Source organism: Parambassis ranga, chromosome 14, assembly GCF_900634625.1.
Source record: "Parambassis ranga chromosome 14, fParRan2.1, whole genome shotgun sequence".
NCBI lineage: Eukaryota > Metazoa > Chordata > Actinopteri > Ambassidae > Parambassis > Parambassis ranga.
The window spans coordinates 20,501,423-20,527,689 of record NC_041034.1 but is presented as its reverse complement, the minus strand read 5'-3'; the positions used below and the strand labels follow the sequence as shown (position 1 = coordinate 20,527,689).

General features: G+C 42.3%; 3 protein-coding genes across 4 annotated transcripts; 1 reads left to right on the top strand and 2 right to left on the bottom strand.

Moving 5' to 3' along the window:
* LOC114446596 (zona pellucida-like domain-containing protein 1) lies at positions 1–5,408 on the top strand. The gene is made up of 10 exons (XM_028422252.1): positions 1–94; positions 1,471–1,697; positions 1,768–1,952; positions 3,215–3,287; positions 3,577–3,674; positions 3,779–3,862; positions 3,993–4,161; positions 4,248–4,365; positions 4,456–4,476; positions 5,251–5,408. Exons 1-10 carry the CDS (start codon positions 1–3, stop codon positions 5,406–5,408), a joined length of 1,227 nt encoding a protein of 408 aa, XP_028278053.1.
* Positions 5,409–6,696: 1,288 nt separating this feature from the next.
* hyou1 (hypoxia up-regulated 1) lies at positions 6,697–17,707 on the bottom strand. 2 transcript variants are annotated; one of them, XM_028420713.1, is made up of 25 exons: positions 17,497–17,707; positions 15,950–16,025; positions 15,620–15,713; positions 15,429–15,507; positions 15,167–15,321; positions 14,716–14,792; positions 14,443–14,624; positions 14,066–14,181; positions 13,198–13,384; positions 12,938–13,072; positions 12,248–12,330; positions 12,022–12,154; positions 10,901–11,085; positions 10,681–10,819; positions 10,214–10,271; positions 10,066–10,142; positions 9,816–9,968; positions 9,562–9,719; positions 9,395–9,482; positions 9,060–9,316; positions 8,896–8,980; positions 8,169–8,415; positions 8,019–8,090; positions 7,851–7,940; positions 6,697–7,286 (listed from the first exon to the last, which is right to left on the bottom strand). In XM_028420713.1, exons 2-25 carry the CDS (start codon positions 16,017–16,019, stop codon positions 7,237–7,239), a joined length of 2,970 nt encoding a protein of 989 aa, XP_028276514.1. In that variant the 5' UTR covers positions 16,020–16,025; positions 17,497–17,707; the 3' UTR covers positions 6,697–7,236. The 2 variants fall into 2 exon arrangements, with proteins under 2 accessions (XP_028276514.1, XP_028276515.1); XM_028420714.1 differs by lacking the exon at positions 17,497–17,707 and having other exon boundaries at positions 7,851–7,937; positions 15,950–16,019.
* An 866-nt stretch (positions 17,708–18,573) lies between these two features.
* vps11 (VPS11 core subunit of CORVET and HOPS complexes) lies at positions 18,574–25,506 on the bottom strand. Its single transcript, XM_028422259.1, has 16 exons — positions 25,318–25,506; positions 24,743–24,891; positions 24,519–24,654; positions 24,273–24,436; positions 23,900–24,147; positions 22,807–23,008; positions 22,560–22,711; positions 22,292–22,478; positions 22,046–22,189; positions 21,705–21,902; positions 21,325–21,486; positions 21,065–21,198; positions 19,793–19,995; positions 19,526–19,697; positions 19,177–19,399; positions 18,574–19,089 (listed from the first exon to the last, which is right to left on the bottom strand). Exons 1-16 carry the CDS (start codon positions 25,457–25,459, stop codon positions 18,925–18,927), a joined length of 2,781 nt encoding a protein of 926 aa, XP_028278060.1. The 5' UTR covers positions 25,460–25,506; the 3' UTR covers positions 18,574–18,924.
* Positions 25,507–26,267: the final 761 nt, after the last annotated feature.

Here is a 26,267-nt window from a genome sequence, read left to right as displayed (position 1 = left end):
ATGTTGCTGACTCTTCTCGCGTATCATCTTGCCTCACTCCTTGTCGTTCAAGCTCAAAATGACTGCATCGGACACCCCACCTTCAGGAGTCCAGGTCAGTGAGACTTTTTCCTCCACCTGCTTTCCCCTGCAACCTGATAAGTGTGGAAAAGTGGTAGTCTGGCTATTTGAGGAGTGGGTCTGAGAGGATGCGTGAGGAAGGTAAAACAATCTGAAGAGAGGTATATTACAGTTGAAGATAAACTGAAATAATATTGAATTGCATTCTTTTGTTTTCATGCTGTTTTACATGATTGCTAGACAAATGTATCACATCTTAATTTAAGGCTAAGACTATGAAGTGGGGTAAACAAGTCTCCTTCATCTGAAAACATACAGGGTCATGTGAAACTGTAATAGGGAGGGTATACATGTCAATAAGGGCAATGCAGTACTGCATAGATGGAGGACTGACTGGGATACAGTGACAGTGTCCTCTGTACAGTGAGCTACATCAGTCAAAGTGACAGCCCACAATAGCAGAGGAACTGCCCTGCTCCCTGAAACAAGACCGTTCTTATTAAATGCAGACATGGGATCTCTGACAGGGTGTTCTCCCCCACAGGAGCTGCAGACAAACCACTGCTGAGTCTTTATATAATACCAATAAAGTACAAGCACATTCCCAAACTAAACAAACTAAACAAACAAAACAAATATCTATCTATCTATCTATCTATCTATCTATCTATCTATCTATCTATCTATCTATCTATCTATCTATCTATCTATCTATCTATCTATCTATCTATCTGTGATGTCAGCTGTTTAAACAGTGCATTCTGATGCTCTCACCACCCAGCTGGACATGTCATACTAATCAGAATCAGAATCAGAAATACTTTATTGATCCCAGGGGAAATTGCTAATGATTTCACTTGAACAGTTTGGTAAGTGTTGGCACACTTGATATTCTGTGGGACAGTGACCTTCTAAGCTGTGTTCTCCTCTTTGCAGCAGGTGGCCATTGCATCGCAAAGAATAATGCTTTTATCTGGAGAAATGTAAGCATTAGCATCCAAAGCTAACACGTTGTAGCATTAGCAGGTGCCACTGGAATTCAAAAAAACATAAAAATAATACAATAAACACATGAATCACTGACCGAAACCATCCGCAGCTTTGATAAACCCTATGACTCTGACCAGGTTCCTGGAGCTAACAGCCAAATCGATGCTCTGTAGCTCACAGGCAGACAGGCAGGCATCTCACATGCCATGCCTCTTTATTTTCTGCCCAGTAATGCATATTTGTCAGCGATGTCTTTATAAACCCCTCTACTAAACCACTGCCACACACAGTGAAACTTAAACCTGAACCTCAGGGCCTGTGAAGGCCTTTTTGCAGATACATATTAAATTCGTGAGATGCCAGGTTGTATTTTGTTCTAAATCCTTAAGGTGATTCTGAGCTCTTCCTCTTTCTGTTTAGCTAACTCAGACATCGAGGTCTCCTGCGGCTCTCAGACGATAGACCTTCAGATCCTCCTGTGCCCTGTTTATTTCAATGGATACAATGAATCAATGCTGGCCCTGAACTCAGTGCACTCCAAAGATCAGTGTAAAGGCATTGCTGACTGGACAGCAGACCCGCCTGTGGTCAAATTCAACTTCTCCATCACAGAGGAGGCCATCACTGACTGCTCCAACACACTGACAGTACGTCATCACAGCCTGGAAGCACCACACTCACCAACACAATCTCACTGGCCTCTCTGAATCATCACAGGTCACACAGGAGACAGGAACTGGAGTGTTTGCAGAATTCTCCAGTGTGCAGCACATCAACATTTCTGGCATGATCTGCTCTGAAGACCCGGCCACAGGCACCATCACCTATCACCAGGAGGTCATGTACAGATTCTCCTGCCGCTACCCGCTGCAGTACCTGGTGAACAATACACAGATGACTGTGTAAGTGCTTCTTCCTGTTTTATATGTTATTTAATATTAGAACAGTTTGCTGTGCAAGATGATTTTTTGTCTTTCATAATTGCTGAATCTTTATATCTGAAAAGTACGAAAGTAACTTCAGATGAACAACAACCTCCTTGTACTATGCAGAAAATGCCCCCCCCCCCCTACCCCCCACAAAAAAAGAAATTCAATACTTCCAAAGAATTTAATTATGTGAGCTGCTGATCATCAGTCCTTGATGAATGCATCATCAGCAGGTACAGACCTGCACACCAAAGACATAAACAACGGTGTTACAGAGAAGCAACTGTTCAAAAAGACTTATAAAACCATTTCAAACTATTTGGAGTTCAACATTCTACAGAGAGAAAGATTATTCACGAGTGGAAACATTCAGACAGCTGTCAATCTTCACAGGAGTGGACGTCCCAGAAAATTCAGCCCAAGATCAGAGAAATACAAAAAACCCAAGAGCTACATGTCAGAGCCTGCAGACCTCACTGAGCATGCTCAGTGTTAATGTGACAGCACAGTTAGAAGAAGACTGAACAAGTACAGTTAGTTTGAAGGGTTACCAGGAGAAAGACTCTTCTGTCTAAAAAGCACATGGAAGCAGGACTGAGGTTCACTAAACTGCATCTGAACAAAGAACAACACTTGAGGAACAACGTCCTATGGACACATGAGACCAAAGTGGAGTGTTTGGTCTTAATGATCACAACCATGTCAGCTGAAAACCAAACACAGCATTTCAGCAGAAACACCTCATACACACTGTCTGAATGCTCAAAAAACTCAGTGAAGAATGAACAAAAACTCCTCTGATGAAGTCATACAGGAAATCCTGACTTCCAATGTATTGCTGCTGAAGGTGGATCTACAGGATACTGAATCATGAGAGTCCTTAGTATTGAACACATGTTTCTTTTTGGATTTATTGTTGCTAAATAAATAACAGCAGTTATACAGTGTTGTTCAAGGGTAAAGGCTGAAGTCATGACTGTATAATACAGAAAAACATCTTCGTGTGAAGGAAGACTGATGAAGCCCAGACTGATTATATGTAAGACAGTATCACATTTCTATATTGCTTTATGACGCAGCCAGTGGCTTTAAAGGTGTGTTACTCTTGTGTCTAGTTACGGCTTGAATCTCACCTTGGTGTGTTGTTCCCTTGTGTATCAAATGAATGATGACCTGGTTGTGGACCATTCAGGGTTTTCCTGTAATGACTTTCAGAACGTGTTTTTGCTTAACAGGGCTGGAACCAACCTGGCAGTCCAAGACAAGAACGGCAGTTTCATCAGCACTCTGAGCATGCAGCTCTATGTGGTAAATAGAGCGATGAGTTATTGTCAGGAAAAAAAGATGAACAGAGAAGATGCTGTGATAATGTTCTACCAATAACATAGAGCCTTCTCCAAATTTAGAGCGAGCAGGATAACAGTTATGGATGATAGACCATATAAAGTGAAGTAGACGCTAACAAGTAGGCTACACAAGAGCTGACAGAAATCATTATTATGATCTAATTGCTGGTGTAGAAAACAGACTGACTCTGGATTTCCATGCACTGTCAAATCTTAACATCCTCTCTTCTGTTACCGGGCCTGCTCTAAAGGACGAAGACTACTCGTCCATGCTGCAGATCCCTGCAAACGGCCTGGAGCTAAAGACTCGCATCTTTGTGGAAGTGAAAGCATCCAACCTCTCTAACAGGTTACCTGGTTTTAGTTATTTAACAAAAGAACCCTTGGATCCACTGCGTTGACAGTGTGCACACAGATAACACTGTGATCGTGATACCAAACTCATCATTGCAGATTCAACGTGCTCCTGGACAGATGTTATGCCACAACCACACTCTTCCCCATCACCAACAGCATTTCATACGACCTCTTTGTTGGGTGAGTCATTGTTATTTATTCACCCAGTTCATGCTGTGGAGAAACAGAGAAGTGAAAACTGCCATTTTGACTTTTATTTCAACAGAATAAGTAATGTCCTGTGTTGTTTGCTTGGTCTGTCCTCTGTAAGGTGTAACCGGGACGGCCAGACGATAGTGGGGATGAATGGAGAGCAGCAGGAAGCCCGTTTCTCCTTCGAGGCGTTCCGCTTTGTCCAAACAGAAGCCACCTTTTCCACCTACTACATACACTGTGCCACCAGACTGTGTGTGAACACCTTCTGCCCCACCCTCCGTCAGGTCAGGCCGAATGTATGTCACAGTGCTCTCATGATGGGTGTTAAAATATGGCTTACCATAAAAACAGTTGCTTAAATCCCCCTCAGAACTGCACCACTGCCACGGACAGAAGGAGGCGCCGCAATGCCAACCACAACCAAGACTCTACTGTAAGCGACACGGCCACCGTCAACTCAGGCCCCATCACCATCCGCCTGGACCATGGTGAGATGGAACATACATGACAGACGTGTTTCTGCATGAGGTGAATGCAAGTTTTTGGACATGAATGAACAAAACACTCTTCTCTCGCAGGCAACCTGGGCTCATCTGAAGGTACGTTTATTTGTTGTTTGTTTGAGAAGAATTTGGTTTCCCTGATCATAAAGAAATTGAGGCTCACAGGAAAAACCAGAATCAAAAATGAAACGTTCCCCTCTCTTTTATGGTTTTATTTATTTGTTTATTTTGTGTGTAAAAACATAATAAACATCATCTGATCATAGTGGGTCTTATAGACAAATAGAACATATAACTTTTTTCACCATGCCATGTGTGAATTTGCTGTGAAGATTGACAATGTCTTCCACTGCAGAACATTGAACTCCAAAAAGTTTGAAATGGTTTTAAAAGTCTTTTCAGAGTGATGTGCAGCTCACACAATTAAATCCTATACAGTCTTTTATTTCTGCTGAATAATTTCCAACATTATATGTTGAAGTTCCTTTGAGATTGTATTTGGACCCACTACAATCAGATGATTCAGAATTATGTCTTTACACACTAAAGACAGGGTAATGTTTTGGACATGGTTGTGTCCTTTAGTTCCTGTCAGAAGTTATACCAGTCTGAAACTGCCCCTCTCTTGTACTATAAATAAAAACTAATTTGTTGTCACCCAGGTTATCTGAAGAGCTCAGTCAGAGAGGTTCTCTGCTGCTGTCTTCACAGCTTCAGTCCTAGATGTTGTTATAAGTTAAATGTGTTTTAACACACACCAAGATCATCTGAAGTTCAGTGTGTTAGCATCTCTGTCGACAGTAACCGCACTGTGCAGCCAATCAGGGAAACAAATGGCTTGGCAATAAAATAATGTGGTCTCATTGTAAGGTGCTCAGCAGAAGGATGCAAACAGCACGGTGCTGGCTGTGTCTGTGGTGGCAGGCATCGTGGGAGCCATCTGCCTCACTCTGATGGCCTTCATCGCTTACCAGGTGTACAACTCTAAAATTGCATTCAACAAGACCATTTTGTACCCACATGACTGACTGAGGGCCAGAGCGGCTTCTATCCTGTTCCATCCATGCATAGCATCCTGATTAATGAGCTGGAGGAAAGGGCAGTACTACCACACAGATCAGGTTCCATCAGCCCAGCTCAGGATGTTCTTTTGGCCTGGAAGGAGAAAAGTGAAATGAACTAGCCTGGTATTATGTTAGTGAAGGCAGAAATAACAGCTCAGTGTGTACAATCATTATCTATTCAAAATAATTTAATACATTGGTAATTTAACTGTGGGCAGTGATAGCTACAGTAGCTTATAGGGTTTTATTAAAAGGCTTTTATATCTGTGACTATTTGTATGGTTATTTATGGTTTTTAAGGGTGCTTCTCATATTGATTCTATACAACAATGCACAGGTACAATGTTGTCTATGTACGCTGGAATATTTAATAAAGAGATTTATTGTGTTGCATGCTTTGTATGCATGTGCAGCCTTATTTGACAGAACTGAGCACAGTGGAGTTGGTGTAGAAAATCAGCAGCACATTGAACATGCCACAGCAGCTTCCACTCATTGGACGTGTTTGATCTCATGTACAGACTGCTTCAAAACAATCAAATGACAAATTAAAAACAAAAAAGATTTTTTTATTAACAGTTTAGAAATACATCATTTACATCTTCCACATCTTTTAATCTTAACTTTTTACTTGCGTCAGTTCCCCTCCTTTCAAAGAGTGCTGCAACACAAAAGCACACAGCAGACCCCAACCCATGACCCAATCCCTCCCTCAGCGTAACAGGAAGAGTGGACGTCTGAGCAGGTATCTGCACTGCAGGGTGTGTCGTGGTAAAGAACAGCGACAACGCTAACATGCCACCTCCTCAAGAAGGTGATGAAAACAACAAGTTTGTCCATCGTCACCAAAAACACATTCAAGCACTTAACAAATGTGGCGTTGGCTTCAGGAGGAAAACTCAGAATCTGGCCGGGGAGAATGACGGGACGATCTGTGGAGACTGTTAAAATGTTAAATCTGTTTGGCAGCTCTGTTTCATAACGTTATATGTCTGCACAAAATGGGGCACATGAGTGGTTCTAACTACTGTACATGACAGCGCCCAGCAGACCATGGTTTTCTTGGTTCTATTCAGTCAAAGTGCTAAAGTTAGATGTAAAGTTCAGTCAGTATGAGACTGACAATCAGGCTGTAGTTCTCCTTACCCTACACTGATCAGACCAGCTACAGTTGGAATTTGTAACATGTACAGTGCTGCCTTTAATAGATAACATTATGATTCAGCGGATTAAAGATTCATTCAAACATAACTGAAGGTAATTCTAATTTATTTGACTGGATATTTTCTCAGTTTTTAAATGTGTTTTCTGCCAAAATAAGTTCTGTGTTGGAGGAGAAAAAAAAGGTGAGGAAGCTCCACTAAACCACCCAACAGCATTAACAAGTGCACTCGAAGAGTTTGGAGACACGTACTCAAAAACAGGTCGTGGTTGAGGACAGTGTGGAAGAGACAGAAGGACACAAACAAGAAACCAGTGTGGAACGGCATCCTTATCCTTGTTGAACGACTATTTCAAACAGGGGAATCACTGCTTACATCTCCAACTGCATCAACGTGGATGAAACCAGAATGTTACCGTTGAGGTGGTTTTGTCTGGACACCGCATGAGGGATGGGAGAACAAAAGCCAGAGGACAAGATGAGTCGTCCCTGTCCAATCAGCTTCCAGCAGTTCAACAGTGACAAACTGGGGCAATACAGAAAATAAGAAAAAAAAACTAAACGGACCCAAAAGAAGCTTGAACATTTATACACTGTCAATAAATAGTTATTATTTCACAGTCCGAGCTGTTATAATTCATCCTCTATGTGGTTTTCAGGTTGGTTCTTCTCTGTTGGTCCTGGAAATAAGGACAGAGAAGAAAATCACATGAATACACTGCTGAGAGTGTACATGTTTACTGATCTAATGAAGCACACACAAGCTTGTTGCTATGGTAAAGCCTGGAAAGAGAGTGAGAAATGTAGGGATGGCTTCATCTGACACTGTATTAGAGTAGACCATCACTGTTCTGTAGAGCCTGCAGTCTTTGCAAAAGGTTCATTTCTGCTTTGACTATTATATTACCAGGAATTTGTTAAGATGCACTTTTCCGATGAACCGACAAAGTAATATCACATCATTTATTATTTTTATGCAGGTGTAACAGAAAATAAATGATGCTAACACCTCAGCTTCACTTAGCCGGAGGTGTGAAGAACTTAAAGATTATTGCAGCAGGAGATTGTGAGACCTGAATGACTGACAGCTAATGCAATCTGAGTCAGTGCAGCTGTAATATAATAATCCTTTGGTGATCCTCAGTGTGAGTTGATTCGGTTCACTGGTGATTTCTGTGTTCCAATTATTCTGTCCAGCCCCTATAGTTCTCCAGCATCATCACCAACAGACATGGCAGACCGACCTGTGGTTGCTGTTTCTTCTGTGGGCTGTGATTGGCTGTCAGTCCTCTCCTCAGTGGGTGGAGTGTCGCCTGGCTGCACCTCTGGCTCTTCTTTGTATGAAGGAAAGTTAAATCAGGGTGTTAACAGAGTTACAGGAAGGCAAACATAAATGTTTCTTTCCGACTCACCACTCTTTGAGTCTGTGCTCTCTGTGGGTGGAGTGTCACCTGGCTGCACCTCCTCCGGCTCCTCTGGCTCCTCTGTATGTGAATAACATCAGTATTTTAACACAAAGGGACAAAAAGACATACACACATGTATTTCTGTGTCTGACCCACCGCTCTTCGTGTCCTTGCTCTCCTCTGTGGGAGGGATAACCTTTTCCTCAGCTGTGTCGTTGGCCTTGCTCGTACTGTTCTTGGCCTTGGCTTTAGCTTTAGGCTTGGCGAATTTAGCCTTGTTGAGTAAGTAGTTGACCTCTCGATCCAGAAGAGCCAGCTTGGACTCGATGTCTTTGGACAGCAGGATCGGCCTCTCCTTTGGAGAGCGTTTCTCCTGTTCTGCCAAGGTCTCATTCTTCCATGTCTGAAAAACACCAACAATGTCAAATTTGTTCTGAGTGTCTGGAACAAAGAGCAGAACCCAGAACGCCTGGACTATGGTGAGGAGTTACAGGGTTTGTGTGAGCATTAAATCAAACAAGCAATGAATTGCATTGTGGTAGGGTTTTATCATAAGGACGTGGCGTCTGGGTGGGATGCTACAACCATAGTTGGTCCGGGTGTTGTCATGTTACTATAGGACAACATGTCAGAAGCATCACAGAATAAGCAGCACATGCTGTTTCTTATATATCCTTGTGCCTGCAAAAATGCTAAAATTATATTATGTTATGACAACTTAATTATATAAACCTAGAATTCAGTTATTGAGTTAAACTTTGTGTGCAGGTAGAACTCTGCAGTAAATTTAAAGAAACTTTGACATGGATTTCATGACAGACATAAAAAATGTGCTTCTGTCCTGGTGCAGATGCTCAATTACAGAATACGTGAGAAAACCTACCATTGTTTCATTGATGACTTTTTCTAGCATATTTAGCTCGACTTCAGTGAAGATCTGGTCATCTTCTGGAATCAGTTTGGCACTCCTTTAAAAGCAAGGTACCCTCAGTTAGCATCAAACCACATGCTGCATCTCCAGCTTCCTCGTGCCATTATTCCTCTTACTTTAAGAAGAAGCTGGAAGTGTTCAGCATGCTGTCCAGGGCAGCCAGGCGGTCTGGCCACTTGCGCCGCTCCTCCACCCTGAAAAACATGTCTTTACACAGACTCTTGAGCTGAGACAGCTTCTCTCTGAGCTGCTTGGTGGTGGCTGCATAGCCATCCTCGTCCATCCATTCTGAAGCCTCTCTCAGCTTGGTTGAGATCTGCTCCTTCTCCTCTTCAGTCACCACTTGCTGGTAATCATCCTGGTACAGCTTGTCCTGAAGAATTACACATCAAGCTTAGTGTTTTTAGGATGTATAGGGTAAACACTGGCACAGAGATCTTGTACTGCTTACCTGTGTTTCAAAAATGAAAGCTTCCAGGCTGTTGAGTGTTTTTTCCCTCTCCTGTTTGGCCAGATCTCTGTCTGTCAAATCCTGTAATCTGTAAAGAAATAAAGATTAGTTGATCTAAGAAAAATGAAATAAGAAGAGCTGGAAAGACGTTAAAGCTGCAGCTTTACTTCTTTTTAGAGGAAGTGAGCTCCTTTGTGGTGGGGTTGAGGATGTCGTTGATAATGAGCTCTGCTGTGACGTCTTCAGAGATCTTGCTCTTTTTCTGTGGTTTTGCCTTCTTCTCTGCATCCTTGTCTGCCTCTGTGTTTCCAGATTTCTCTCCTTCCTTCACCAACAGAAACACCGCTTCATTTAATTCCCCACAACTCACTGTGTTAGAGCTACACAGAGTCTAAAGCCGAAATCTTCTCAGAGCGATTACCTTGGCCTCTGTCTTGCTGTCCGTCTCTTCTGTCTTCGGGTTTTTATCTTCACCAGTGCTTTTCTCTGAATCATCCTCCGTGTCCTTGGCGGCATCCTTCTGCTCCTCCTCCTTGCCATCTTTGGCAGACTCTGGAGGGACTTCCTCCTCATCCTGAAAGCAGTAAACAGACAAACAATCAACAATCTAACAGCTGCCTCAACAATGCACAACACAAGAAGTATACACAGCACAGAGGTGCTGCAGTTACCTGGACAGGTTCAGTCACATTTGGGGCAGGTTCAGAGGATCCTCCTCCAAACAGGGTGGAAATTGTGTTACCCAGTTCTGAAACACATCAAAGTGTTGGCTCAGTGTTGCAATGAGCCGAAGCAGTCTTTTCTGCAGCTGCTACCTACTTGTTAAAGTCGACTCCTCTTCTTTTTCCTCCACAATGGTTTCAAAGACAGACTCCACCTGTGGGTGAAAAATACAACAACAGAATATGAAACTTGACTCAGTGGTATCGACGGAAACGTTTTAATTCTGTGACTATTTAAATAAACGAGCGTTGATCTAAACTGTGTTCTTTGCCAGTTGTGTAGATTATTATGTAATTAGAAACCCATAAATCCCCTGACGTTTGTTCTGCATCTTTATTCATCTGAGATAAGCTCATTATGTTGGAGTCAAGTGCTTTGGCTCTGATTTTAATAAGCCTCAATGAACAAATACAACCAGACAGAATCTACTGTGCCCTGCACCAAACCAGCATTCAGCCCATTTTTAGATGCAATGCTCCTGTTAAAGCTATAAAAAGATTCAACATTTCTTATTTTTTAAGAATCTGTGTTCACTGAGGGAGCTGAACTGTGGTGTAACTGACCCGATCCAGCACAAGCACTCCACTTTCATCCATGTTGAAATGGGCTTTGATTCCCTTGGACTCAGCATCTGTATGCTTCTGGAAGCTGCTGCCCACTCCAGACAACTTGACTGTGGTCAGGTTTGGAGAACCAAACACACTGAAAGGATGCATAAATTGTCAGTACATATAGTAAAAGCTCAAAGTACATTTGAACGACCAAGCCGATTCTGAAACCAACCTGAGGTCTTCCTGGCTCAGGAAGCTGAGGTCTCCGTAGTTGATGTCGAAGGCGAAGTCATCGTTATAGCGGTTGAATGTAATGACCTTGCGCTGGGGGTATGGTGCCATCCTCTGGAACAGGATGCGTTTGTTGTGTTTCACGGATTTGACCCCGTCCTCCTCAATCTCCCGGGTGAATTCAACCTAAACAATGAGTTGTGATATGCTTACCGTGTTCTGGATTACAGAACAACAGGGAACAATACATCTAAGCTTCATTAGAATTTGTTCTAGTCTAGTAAAAACACATAACTCCATCCAGGAGAACAGAGCCGATTCTATTTATTTTCATTTGTGAGAGAATAGTGCTGGTACTAACCTCAGAGTAAGATTTGTTTAATAATGCTTAAATATACAGCTGATTTAGGGCCTGCCTACAGAGGACTGGAAAACAATCCATTTCTTGCAACTGACATTTTATGGCATGACGGTACCTTGTCATTTAAATGAATGAACACTGTGAACACCGTGAAATCTGTGGGACTGACACTCAGTATGTTTACATGTGCAGCATTGCATTACTGTTGAATCCAGTGTGTGAACACCACGTTAAGGCTGCTGCATATAAAGCTACAGCATTAAGACAACATATGGCTTGTGTTACAGAACTCTTAGATAAGATCAGCTGGTCTATTTTAGGTGCTAACATAATCCTTCGGCACAATAAGCAACAGAAAAATAATAATAGTGTTTCAGCCACTGTTTGTTGTTTTTCCCTCGAATACAACAACAACGTAACAGAGGCTGCAGAAAGCAGCGTGGAGATCACTGCCACATAACGCAACACTGCAACTGCTGCTAAAACAGGCACCAATGCAAAGGCTAAAGTGGAATAAATAAATGATTGGTCTAGCTTTTAGTACTGATGTTTTGCTTATGTTGTATTTATGCAGAAGATTCTACAGGGGTCACATATTTTTGCAACTGTGTTTTGCATTTTGTGTGGCTTGAGTGGACACCTCAATAGCCAAGTACTGTTAACTTAAATGTTTTCCAATCAAGGATAAATACAGTTCATTGTCCAAGCTGTTATCCTTATTTAAATGTATCCCCCACAGGGTGTGACAGCCCCACACTGACCTGGATGGGGAAGACAGCTGCGTCTCGGACCAGGAAAGGTTTGACCTTGAAGGCCTTGCTGAGGGCAGCAGCCTGATAGACGGCGCCCATGGCTGCTGCCTCGTCTGCATTGATGTTCTTGCCCAGCTCCTCTCTGCACAGAAACAAACCCGGAACATCACCACAGTTGACCACCTGTTTTCTCAACATACATTATCATCCAAACAAAGTGGAACAGAACACTTACTTTCCCACAGCTTTAAGCAGCACTTCCTGCACCTTGGGGACACGAGTGGAACCACCGACTAAAATCACCTGCTCGATCTCATCCTGTCAGCACAGACAGAACATACAAACATGCACTGATTTATAATCAATGTTCATTTACTTCAAACATTGCCTCAGTGCACACATCAAAGTGACCTCAATAAAATGCCACCAGATTTAAGATTTGATTTAAGGTAGAGCTGTAGTCGGGTCTGGCCTGGACTAGCCCGAGCCAGACAAGTACATTTTGATTGACAGCCCCGACATTATTCAGATGTGCACACGCACACAGCTCTTTTTCCTTTTGCCAAGAATGCCATGCACGTGTTCCATGTTTTAACATAAAACATGAATAAGAATAAGATATGAGGTCCTCATCATGCAAGCCCAAGCATGGCCCAAGCCAGCCTAACATGATAGAAGCCCAAACCCAACTCTAATTCAGGCATTTGTATTACAAGAGTGTCACTAAAAGGTCACAACACGTTTGCCTTGACTGTAAAAGTCATAACTTCCTTTAATAACAGGGGGTCTACACAGACGGTTGGTTGTTAAAAGGAAATCAAGCCTTCCTGTGTCGTGTGTCCGCAAAGATCAGTAAACTAAATTCTTGCAGTGTCAGGATGAGGCTGTTTGACGAGACATAGATTAGTCCAAGAGGAATACTGACCAGAGTCATTTCTGCAGCAGTGAGGGCTTCCTGCACCGGGCGTGGTACTCTTTCAAACAGATCAGCACACAGCTCTTCAAACTCAGTCCTTGTCACCTTCGCTTTGAAGTCAATATCGTCCATCAATCCTTCCACCTAAATAACAATAACCAACCTTTGCTTAGCATTTAGAGAAATCTAAGAATGTTCTTACACTGTATTTTAAATACAGACAGCCAGCAAGGCGACTTAACACTAATGGTCCAGTTCTCTGGCCTTACCTGAGCCATGAAGTCCACATTTGCACTGAGCACAGTCTTGAGCCTCTGGGCCTCTTTGAGGAGCTTGGCCATGGCGCGATGGTTCTCCCTCACATCCTTCTTGCTCTTCTTCTGCTCGTTAAACAGTTTGGCTAGGTGATCCCGCAGCCGCAGGTCCATCTCAAAGCCCCCCAAAGCACGATCAAATCTACAACCACAACAGGAGACCTGCACTTTAGTTTGTGTGGGTCCCTAGGAGTTATTCTGAGAGCTGAAAGTGTGGCTATTTGCCCACCATTCGGTACACTGAAACATTATTTATTTTCTGTCAGAAAAAATGACAAATATACTAGAATAATTTATACAACTGTATTTCAGAATTCTGCATTTTTGAGCAGGCATGTGGGTAGTGTGCTTTTCCTTCTGAAAATAATGCAGCCTATGTCACTATTTATTTCTCACAGGCTTTTTCTTTAGATATCATATTCATATACCTGTAGTATAAGAAAGAAAAACTTACATTCTACATTCATGTGGTTTAAGATTATAGATTATGTCATGACTAATGGCTGTGTGCATAACACAGAACACATACAGATGGTATTTGTACTGCTTGAATCATAATTCCCCTACGATCAAAAATGTAATTGAAATGTTGAAATGTGTTCTTTTTTAAAAACATTTGGTAGATTTTGTTACTTTCTTAAGAATGCTGACGCCGGACTTTTGTCACAATATAAAACAATATAAAGAGATGCACCTGTAATCAAAACCTCTTTGAGACCACAGGCCAAGCCATGGGAAGCCTGTGCCTCTGCATCTTTACCTCTAAACAGAATCAGTTCTAACAGAGGCAGCGCTGTCTTTGGGAACTCATGAACGAACTTACCCAACTCCTCGGATCTGTAACTGGGGCTGAGTGCCAGACTCCTTTGTTTTTACCGTCTGATAGGTGACGATGGTGGCAGTAGTGCTGCCTGAGCCCATATCGTAAAACATCACATTCTAAAAGAGGACAAGAACAGACTTTCATTGGTTTGTTTTTGAAGCTGTGATTCCACTTACACTAACACATTCCTTCTAAGACAACCTAAAATAAAGCGGCACCTGGGTCTTCCTGCAGATGTCACTCTTTAGAAGTCAAAACTACACAGCATGATTTAGGCTCAGACAAACATCCAACATCACCCAAACAGTGGAAAACTGTGACTATTTTCACTAGTCAAAGCTGGTGATTAATTAGAGGTAAAACCACCAAATATTCACCTTAGCTGTGCTGTCAATGTCTTTCCTTCTGAAGACCCCATAGTTCAAGGCCACGGCTGTGTTGTCATTGATGAGCTGAAGGACCTTTAAACCTGCCATCTGTGCAGCCTGCAAGACTGCCCTACGGTCTGCCTGGTTGAAAAAGGCCGGGACAGTGATCACTGCGTCTTTGATGGGTTGTTCTGTGAATTGGAGACATTATTATTCTGATGATGATGATGATCCTTTTGAACATGTCATACAATTATGCATCTTTTATAAAGAAATACTGACCTGCAAAGTCCTGGGCCAGTCCACAAGAATAGTTGAGCATCATTCCAAGGAGCTCTTCAGGCGTGTACTGCATTTCTCTGACAGAGGGGAAAAACCATTAGATGTGCCTGTGATCCATTGACAACTTCTTAATGGGCGATGTTCTGGAACTGATTACATGACAGCTGCAATACTAACTCTAAGTCATGTTTAGAAACATTCTTGATCATCAGTCAGGTAAAACAAATAAATATCAAGTATAGCAGGGACTGATGTATAGAAGGACTGGAATATTTAAGCTTTTTTAATATGTAAGTATAGTAAATAGACCCGTCCAGGGTGTACCCCGCCTCTCACCCAAAGCTAGCTGGGATAGGCTCCAGCCCCCTGTGACCCTGCACTGCGGGACAGGCGGGTTAACAGAAGATGGATGGATGTATAGTAAATATGTTTATTTAAAAGCAATCCTCACTCTGAGTTTTTGAAGAAAGCCGTGCCTCTCACTGAGTCCTCCTGCAGCTGGTGTTCAGGAAAATGCTTCTGGTAGAGCCCCACCTGGAGGTTGTTGTACTTTTTACCCAGGAGTCTCTGCAGGTATCTATAGACGGTTTTGGGGTTCTTCACAGTCTGAAAGGTTGAAGACAACGGAGGAAAAAAATATATTTGAGGTTAGCCAAATGTTTAAATAATGAGTTATATTGATATTCTTTCATAAATAAAGGAAGGAGGCATACCATTCCTAGTGCACTGTCTCCAAAAAGTCTTTCATTCTCCTTGAGACATACGACTGTGGGCGTTTTCCTCCTCGATTCCCTGAAGGAAAGACACCATCACTGAAAGTCCTTCTCCTTCCATCCATGAATTCAGTGTGCTTTTGAGGAAATTAAACCCACACTCAGGTGTGCAGACAAACGCATGTACTCACTTGTTGAGAACAATCTCCATTGGCACACCAGGTTTGACTATCGCCATTTTCATCCATTCACTACCCAGGTCAACTGACATCACAGCTACAGACACTGCAAACAGCAACGTTACACAAAGCTTCAGACAGAGACAGGTAGCACACTCTGTGGTGTCTGAGCTACATTCTTTATTCAAACACTGATGAATAATTAGCCCTTTGTCCACAGCTAAACAGTTAATCTACCTTAACCAGTTAAATAGTTTGTGGTTGACATCACCAGGCACCACAACAATTAGAGCTCCAGTTTGGAAAAATGTGTCTGTGCATGCTGCTGCTGGATCACAGTACCTGTGTGGGAAGGCAACAACGCCAAAACAAGGCAGAGGAGAGCGACCGGCAGCAGCGTCCTGCCCCCCATGACGAGCTGTGGAGACAACACATTAAACATTTATGTAGGAGGAAATGAATAACATGTGTCACAATTTCTTTGCATAGATGATGGTATGTTGTAGTTCAGTTTTTATTCCCCTGCTCTATGGTCAATTCCACGGCATTGGCAGTGCACAGTGTTGACTTGAAATGATGTATGCTGGTCTTAAGTGATCGAGGAAAACAGATCCTTGTCCCTCACAAAACTCAAAGAGAAATCAGAGATGAGACAATGATGATGACAAATCTGTTGTCAGGGCACCCCAAAAAGTGACTAACATTTCGGTGCTCATAGCCAATAAAGGTAATAAAGGTATTTAAGGGAATTCAAGACAGAACCACCGCACTATGGACAGAAGGTTGGACTGCTTTCTATATTAACTACATAAGTAAAGACTTCAAGAAGACTTCTACTTCTACTCAAGTCATTTTGCAGTAGTATCTGTACATTTACTCAAGTATGGGTCTTTTTAGATCTTTTCAACTTTACATTGTTTTGTCTATCTTGTACCTACTTTCCTCAGTAGCAGTATCACCACTGCAGGTTTTCTTTAATTTCTGAAATTGCTGCATCCTTCTCCTAACTGTGGGTCCTCCACAGAGCTCTTCATTTATCATCACCATCTTTAAAGCGATCTTTTACTTGTCTTTGTTCTCTAACGTACTGATGAGTTGTGCCTGCCATTGTCTTGAAGTTTTCATTTCAGAGGAAGTGGACATACTAAGAGTCAAACCTTTAAAAGGAGGAGGTGCATCAGGGTTAGTCTGGGATCAAATATCCATTTTCTGGCTTGAACTCAGATCCAGGTGCAGTGACAGGAAATGCCTCGGCCTTTGGTCAAAGACATGCAAAGCACTGACTGCACCTGATCTGCCTTCAGGTGTTTCTCAACACGTGGCATTAAAGCCATTGTCAAGCTTTGGTGCTAATGGAAGCAGCCTCCAGGCAGTGTGGCTCTAACCTGTGGTGCTAAAGCATACTGTGGGGAGACTTTGAAGACAGCACACAAATACCAGGACACGGTCTGTGTTTCAGGGAGGAAACAACAACCTGCACAGAAACTTCCAGCCCCGCGAGGCGCTGACGCATGAGCGCAAAATGGATGCACTACGTGAAGTCCTGGCTGTTTGATTTAAACACTTTAAAACATCACTCTTTCACTTTGTATATTACTATTATATACCAGCTAAAGTAGACGCTGGTTAAGTTGTTAATTGTGTGTGTACATGTTTAAGTTGCATACATCTCTGCTGCTGCCTAGCATTACAACAATAACCAGGAACCGTCCACTGGAAACACAACCGACACACATGTGTGCACATTCGTGGACGTAGAGTAAAGGGCTAACACTTATAGCTGGAAGAATCTACACAGGCACACGTTGACAGCCACTGTTAGCTAGCTCACTGTCTGACAACCATCAATATCAAAGCGTGATTGGCACTGTGCTGTGGCCGGAACTTACCGATCGTGAGCCGGCACAAATGAAGGGGTGAAGAGGCTCCCGAGAGGCTGTGCTGTTCCGGGCGGGTTCTGAGGTTAGTTTGTCTTGATTCGGAGCCTCTTTGTTGTCACACTTGGTGGTTTAGTTCCCTTTATCACCGGCTTGCTCTCAGCAGTCGGGCCCGGAACGCGGCGTCACCTCATTGGATCCAGTGAAGCCGCTACTGGGGGAAACATTATTGTCAAGCTAACTGTAACGAAGTGTGCTGTTTCCGCTTGGAGCTTCAGCGGAAGAACGCACACTAACACGGGCAAGTCGTTTTCTCACAGGAAAATAACTTGAACATTGAAAGCGTGTATGAATGGATATTAACTATCACACATAGAAATATAGATTTGATCACGCCCCTAATTTCACTTGGGTTTTGGCAGCTTGTAAACGTCCAACAGAAACATTAACTCTAGCAAAAGAACCTGTAGGAGACCCCGCAGGAACTGCCTGCTGTTTATAATGAAAACTCCATGTTATGGACGCACTGTGCCATTTCTAACTACATGTTTTGTTAGACCGCTGAAACGGAGCATATTTCTGAGCTCTTATTGTGAAAGGAACACGCCTTTGTTTCCGGGACATAACTTCGTCGCATTGAAATCTGGTGCAATAACCAGAAACGGCCCTCAAATTCAGAGCCCGCCCCTCCCTACCACGCACTGCACCGTTATTGGTCCACGTGAAGTGAATGACTGCGGACGACGACTTCTGGCTTTGTTCAATTGGTCCACGTCCAGATAGTAGGCGGAAACATGGGCGTGTACCGAGTGACGTCATTTCAATGTAAAGGCTGAGCACCCCACATGCTCCCTCAACATAAATTGATTTAGATAATTGTTTTTTTCAGGCATACAGGGACATGTAATGAATTAGTGACAACACGTTCTGTTTGTCAGTATGAGGCTTTTCATAATGTAATGATAAAGAAGAATAACAGATTATCTTTACATCTTAAATTACACCAGATTATTTGGGGCAATACAACGTTTCAATGAATTTTAAATTTGGTGTTGCAAAGTCCAGAATAAAAAAAATCAACATCAAGAATTTACACTCAGTGACTTTATTAACAATTTCAACCCTAAGGTCAGTGTCAGGCATGATTTCATTAATGGCAGATTTTAGAGAACTTCATAAGCAACAGTAACCGTCAAAGATAACATAAGCTCCACGGTGTGCATGTTATAGTTTCAGTTGCAGGATTACATTTAAACACATTTACAGTCTACAGTGAGTCAAATCAAAAGTCATTATCTAAAAAGGTCCATGTACTAAAAGCAGGCTGCATTTGCTGACAAATAAAGTGGCTTTCTGTGGAGCAAAGCATGTGGTCCTGAGCTGCACTGAGGTCAAACTAGACACAAAGTGCCTGCACTGGAATTAGATCAGAATTACAAGCTAGCTGTTCCTCTTGGTATGGATAAGAAGGTCTCTCTGCAGGTTGACTTCTAGACTGCCAATAGTTTTGCTGCCAGGAGGGTCAGTGACCAGAGTCAGTTTGTTAAACACTCCTCGTCCAAAATAGTCAGCCACGACTGAGAAACCATCGTTAGAAGTGCGTAACTGAAAACCAGAAAAAGACACAAACGTATTTATTCATTTAAATGTATTCTGTAGTACAAATGCTTTACTTTAGAAGCATATTTTTACCTGTCTGTTAAAGTGGTCATGCAAGTCTCGTTTCTGGTCCTGTGCGCGCAGCATGTCCATGACTTTGCGGTTCTCTGGAGTGCAGGTTGGACACTCTGCCTCGCTCTCAGCGTAGCTTTCGAAGCAGTGTTGGTGGAAGGAGTGGCTGCACAGGAAATGAACAGACGGCAGCTCCAGGGGGCTGTTGCACATGTTACACTTGGTTTTCTGGAATATCTTGGCACTGTGTAGAAATATTCAGAAAAAGGGTCAAATTAGCTGCAAGAGACTGGGAATAATGCTTCGTGTTCTCATGCTTGCTGTCCAAGAAAAAACATTTGCGGAGAACTTCATCCTTCGTGTGACCCACCTCGTTTTGAGCTCTTGGATCTCAGAGCGGAGGTGAGCCGTTTCCTCTCTGTACTGGCGGATTTTACGTTCATCGTCCTCTATCTGCTGGCTCTCCCTCTGCAGCTTGTTGATGAGGTAGTCCTTGATGACGGAGAGAGTGGCTGTCGAGTTGTGTGCCAGTGTCTGCACCACTACAGATGCACAGAAAGAACAGATGTAATGCCCTGAACTGCCATTTCATTCAAACAAATGTCATGAAGTTTAAATAAACTGTCCATCAGCTCACCAAGTAATGGAGGCATGAGGTTGTTCTGATCAATGTGATGAAGGACCTCACTAATGTAGGCCTTACAGTCCTCTTCCTTTCTAGCAAAGTATCCCAGCGCCTGCTCCCACAGGCAACCCTCTTGATCCCCATAACGCTTGCAGGCCTCTACCACTTTTCCATACTCCTCATTCTGCATGTGGTAGTGCATAATTTGCTGGTACCTGCACACAAATATAAGTCATGATACGCATTCGGGTAACACATTCAACCATTTACCTGGATATTTATAAAAGTATCTGATCAGATTCTCACAGGGGGCGCCACGTAATACCCTACCCTGCATCACTTTATGGCCACATTTGACCCTCCTTCCAACAGTTGCTCTCTCTCTCAAACAAATAAATAGCCAATGACTACATGTACATGCACAGCAATACTCCAATTAACAATAAGACTGACTGACTAAGATCATAATCAGAGGAAACCATAACCGGATTAAAGGCATGTGGAGTATATGGATTTAAGGCGCATTATTACAGCATGTAAACACTTTAATCACACTGGTGTCTGCTGCAGTTGTCACCATTACACCAATCAGTATTTGTCATGAGGTGACATGTTGGCTTTATAGAGGCATGCATGCAATTCTGTACCTCCACAATGACTCCCACTTCCCACTATCCTTCATTTTGTGTGGACAGCAAGGTTTACAAGTAAAGTTATAACAAAGACTGTTAAGAAACAAACCAGTGTGCTGAGCAGTATGTGTCACATGGACTTTTTTAACCCCTCCATTCCACTCTCCACTGCTAGACTATTTAGAAGTCTAGCAGTGGCTCTTGTATTGTGAGAGGGTAATGTGATCACAAATTCTCAGCCATTCACCTCATTATCACCAGACTAATTATTTAAACTTTTTCACATCACATTCTGGAAATAAAATATTATTTTTCAAACTAATCAGCAGTGCACTAGATTTAAGATTTGTTAATGTCTAGCCAACTCATTTTTGTGAAGCTATAGCTGTCCTCACCCTATACACAGTCTTAGTATGCTGTTCCCTGCCACAGTGTGCTGTGATCAGCAAGAGTGCGTATCATTAATCTGTAATCATAAGCCACATACAAAACCCTCGTTTAACAACTGTTTAAATAGGCTTGATTGGGTGTTGGTTGCATATTGATCATTTATTCAGGTTCTACATAAAAGCTGTGAATAATCAGTTATGATGTGTTTCTTTATCAGTCCAACTAATACATATTCAGAGGCTGTTCAGTTGCTCTCACTTACAGTTTGCCCTTCTCGTAAAGGTAGAGGACACCTTCTTTAAAGTTGTGCATCTGGCAGAGCACCAGAGCCTTGTCAAAGACAGTGTTGTCACTCCTCAGCAGTGACACAGCTTCTCCCTGCAGAACCTTTTTTCTCTGCCAAAAATATGCAACAGAAAAAACAACATTTTCTTAATAAATATAATTCGAACTTTCTGTAAGATGTAAATACTTTGCATACAATTATTATAGTAGCGTTCATCAAGTCTGTTCTGCACTGACCTCAAGGTCTTGCTCATGTGCCCAGTCTTGAAGTCTGAGCTCCAGGAGTGTGTCATACACACCCTGAGGAGAACGGGGGTCCACCTCAATCATATGTTCTAGGAAGGCCTTCAGTTCTCGAGGGTTATTGGCAAATATTGGGATAAATTCCTCTGAGTTGGCCTTAAACCAAACCAACAAATATAAACAGTTGTTAAGAAGAAAATTTCTGACATTTTATGTGTTACCTGTGAGGAAATAGCACCGTATGTAACTATGTCAAACATGCCCTGTGTGTTTGTCATGTCACCTCCAGAGGCTACAGAGTGGACTGCAGAATTCTACCACATGGTTTCATTTCTCAGCCCTGGAGACTGTTGCTGGGGGAATAGCCAACTCACTTTATTAACTTGACTCCTGTCCAGGCTGTCTCTTTCAGCAGTGTCACCATTGGGTTGGTAGTTGGTACATAAGCCCTTCAGGAGCAGTGTGGTTCCTTCAGGAACGTGGTGCATCAGTGTCTTCCCATAACGCTTCATGTTGCTTTCAGCTTGTTCAAAAGGAAGACGTCCAATGTATCGCAGCCCTTCCTGATAGTTCTGAGTTTTGGAGGGAAACAAGATAAGTGATGGACACCAAATGCTACTGTGGTGCTAAGGACGCAGAGGTTATTTGTCGTATGTTGTAAAAATAGATAGGCCAGTCCGGTTGTAGTATAGTACATCTATATGCACACTTTTACCTTGAGGTCTTCCAGCTGAATCTTCAGGTACCACTCATGGTGCATGTGTTTCTCAGCCAAGAAGACAGCATGACTGTGGTAGCCTGCCTGCCGGAGAACCTTGATGGCGATCTCCACATCAAAGTGGACTTCACTTTCACTGCTCTGTTAAAAAACAGTGCAGGAAAAGAGTAATGTTCAAATGTGGCAGACCCATTTGCTTTGATGAAAGCCACCCCACCCCATTGACTAGTATCAGTTTGGCACCTTAATAAACTCTTCCAGCTTGGAGCTGTCCTTCAGCTTGGTATAACAGTTCAGCAGCAGTGTAGTGTGATCTGCGTTGGCCAGTGACTGCCTGTGCAGGGCTTGCAAATAAGCTGTCAGGTTGTGGATTCTCTGCGCATCCAGGAATTTCCTGATGACATACGATGGCTCCAGTTTCCCAATAGTGCTGTGTAAAATACAGTCATGAATTGATAGGCATACTAATGTCTGACAGCATTAGCAAAAGTTTTAGTGAATTTAGTTTTACCGAATGTACTGTTGGATGGCACCATCATGGTCTCCTTTGAGGTACAGATGATCACCGTATTGTCTGAAGATCTCTGACAGTCCATCGCTGTCCAGGTGCTGGCTCTTAGCCAGGTTTATGGCCATCACAAACAGGTTCTTCTTGAACAACATCTTAAAAAAACATAAGAGAGGTGTGACAACACTGCTACTAGATCTATTAGGGAGTCACATATTGATATATATTCCACTGTGCCATGTGGACTTACCTCCAGTTTTGTCTGTGTGTCTTTCTCCTGGAGAACAAACATCTTTCCATCTCTGGTCAGTATGTAAAATGACCCCCACTCAGCTACCACATCAATAACATCATCAAAAGAGGCACTGTAGGCAATGAACTTGTTGTCCAGGTCATAGATGGTCAGGAGCTGTTTGTCTGAAGGGGAGCTATCCCTGCTACCAAACCCTGCTCTGAGTAGAGAATTAAAAAAGAGTTTTTTAAAAAAAATGAAGATATATAGGCAGAAAGTATTTTTGCTGTTGAACTTCAGGTTTGTATGACAGAGGAAGATGGCACACTAAACTGTACTGTTAGAGGTTTTTCAACATAGCTTATTTTTTATATTTAAGTAGATTTTGGGGGGGAAAAACAGACTGGACAGAGCAGTATATGTTGGCTCACACTTTATCTATGGCTTCTGATGTTAACTGAGTATTGAAATAATCAAAGTTTTGACATGTTATACTGTAATATGTTGACATTAAAATATAAAAAACACAGCTCATGACTGTCTGAATATTTACCTATTTAAAATATAGGACACAAGATGCAAAGAGTTTACAGAAACCTAATTAACATGATTAATATAATATGGGCCTTGTGTGATCGCTGGGAACACAGTTCAAACATACATACATCAAGCAGGATTTTCTGTTACAGTTACCGTAGTATGTTTTTGTATTGTATTATAGTAAGGTATTGTGTTTATAATGAAGCGTCATATTAACATGTTTTGATTTTATTCCACTACTTTGTCACTACTCTTTTTCTCGCTTTCCCCATGCTTGTGACAACTGAAGAGGGAGTGACTGTTATTATGAAATGCTATGAAGTGCAGCAAAGATGATGTATTTTGGTAGGTCAGAATGGATATTACCATCTCCTGGCTTCCCTTAAGAAAATGTTTCCATTGGCTTTTGAATTATTGTAGAAAGAAAACTGTGATGAACAAAAGTTTGTGATACCAACACTTTTTTTCAGCAAAAGCAAGAGCTAGATTAACATTTATCAGAAGTTTTTCTGTATGGATATTAACAAAGTCAACATCTACAGACACACTGACAGTTTAGTGTTTTTCTTACTTGTTGGGTGACTTTATGTCCCTAATAAGGAGAAACAGGTATCCACGGTGCCAGTGGGCAAGCAGCTTGTGTCCATCAAAGGCAAAGCAGGGCCCTCGCTCATCGGGCTGGTACAGGTACACGCATTCATCACCAGCTACAATGAACTGGGAGTCCTGCGAGGGGTCAGCCAGGGAGGAGCAGCGTAGAGCACAGCCATGTGTATCCAGCTCTACTTTAGGATACTCTTTGATGGACAGGGTGTAGCACTGGGCAAGAGAAGAAGATAGACAGGAGGTTAAAAACTGACAACCTCCTCAGCTCAAGGGCGGTGGCAATTTTACATAGTAATGTACATAATGGCTACTATCATGCTACTATGATGGAGACTTACATGGACTTTCTCCAGAGTGGCAACAAATAAATTTGTGACTTTTGCCACTTGGCGGAAGGCAAGGCCAGTGACTGGGCTCGTTCCTTCATGCAGAGTCAGAGTTTTACTGTGACGGTCTCTGGTGATGTCCCCTTTGGTCAAAACCACACTGCCGTCTGTGAAACCTGTCAAGAAGCATAACGTCCATTAAATAAGGACAGAATGGGCACACACACACAAAGAGCAGAGTGTTTCTAAGTGTCTGACCAATAGCCATGAAATTGAGGTTCTCATGTACGCTGAGACAAGACACTTCAGTTGGTTTGTTGCCAGGGATTGCAGGAAAAATCCGTGTGCACAGAGGATTTCCACTGTCTCTCTTGTCGAGGTTCCACACTTTTACCTGAACAATAAGTACCAAATCACTACAGTTGTAGTTTACAATCATATACACAATTGTTCTGTGGTTCTTTGTATAAAGTCAGACTTACAAGAGGGTTTATTCCATGTTCATCCTGTCCTACTGATACAAGGATGCTGTGCTGTTTCAGTTGGTAGAGGTGTGTGACACGCAGCTTGTATGCCTGAAAAGACGTCAGCTGCAGGGAGCGTGTCAAAAGCCAGATTTTCCCTTCCATATGTAACATTACAGAGGTTAAGGGATATTGCGGTTTGTTTATTGGATGCAAGAGATACCAAAAACGTAGCAATGTACATCAGGGGCCTTAGCGGTGAGTTCTATTAGCTTTTTTAACAACATTGCAAGCAGCAGCTACAGTTAGTGACTGCTTTCACCAGGTCGGTCTGTTTCGCCAGACACCTAAAAAGCAAAACAACTTTTGTATCAGAATACGCCACTGAGCCAGGAGTGACAGCCTGGTTCAGCCCATTGCCTCAATTTCCTGTTAAACAACATGCTAACCAGTCTTTAGTCACACTAAAGCCTGTTTTAAATTACCTCTACTACATGTTTTCTTTTCCATTTTCTTATTCGGAGCAAGTAGCAGCTACCAGTAAGCTAGCATAACATTAGCTGGGGTGGCTAATTTGTGCAGTTGAAGGATATCTCCAAGAACAATGTGGCCCCGTCCGGAGTCACAGGCCGATATGCCTTTCGGAAGAACAAAGTTTTTCCCATTATCCACTGGATCCTTCAGCGTGTCTTTGTCAAAAAAGACAAATTTTCTCCACTGTAAGAACGCTGCCATTTTGTTAGCGTTAGCGAAGTAGCAGTGTCACCGGCGTTGTCATGTGACAGAGGCCGTCACATGACCAGACCCCTTCCTCTCCCTTCCGCTGCAGTCATTCATTTAGATTAAAAAAAACGATTTGACAGGAATCCAAACCTTTTTATTAGTTTTTATCTGTTGATAAGTTATTCAGCAAATTAATATTTACTGTTTATTTCTGAGAGTTTCTGTCAAAATGTAAGAGAATACGCAAAGTCTACATGAATCTGTAAGGTTAATGTTCTCGATTTGTTCTAACATACTTTCCCACAGGTAAAATATTTTCTTTAGTTCCAAAACTTAATAAATACTAGAAAACAAAAGATGAATTTAACTTTTTTTTATTGGCATTTCTATTGTCACTGCCCCATCATTTTTGGCCATGGTATTCTTTCATATACTTTTCATAATTATCAGCATCATAATTTAAAACATTTGTATTTTTACATATTAAACAATATCCCTCATGAATCAAGATTCACTTTACAACAATGGCAGAGGGCAGCAGGATGCAGGAAGCACTCTGCAGGCAGTGTGATGCTCTGATGACGATGAGCTGGAAAACCCTGAGTCCTGACGTTCATGTGTTGTTTTGACACATGCCACCCGCCCAAGCATTGTTGTGGCACATTTACAGTCCTTCATGACTCTTGACAGGCAGCTATCATGTCTTATCAGTGTATCGATTGTATTATATTACTATATTACTGACACTGTATTACACTATATTACTCTGTAATGATAATAAACAAGGCATCGTCATTTCTATATATAGAAATGACACTGT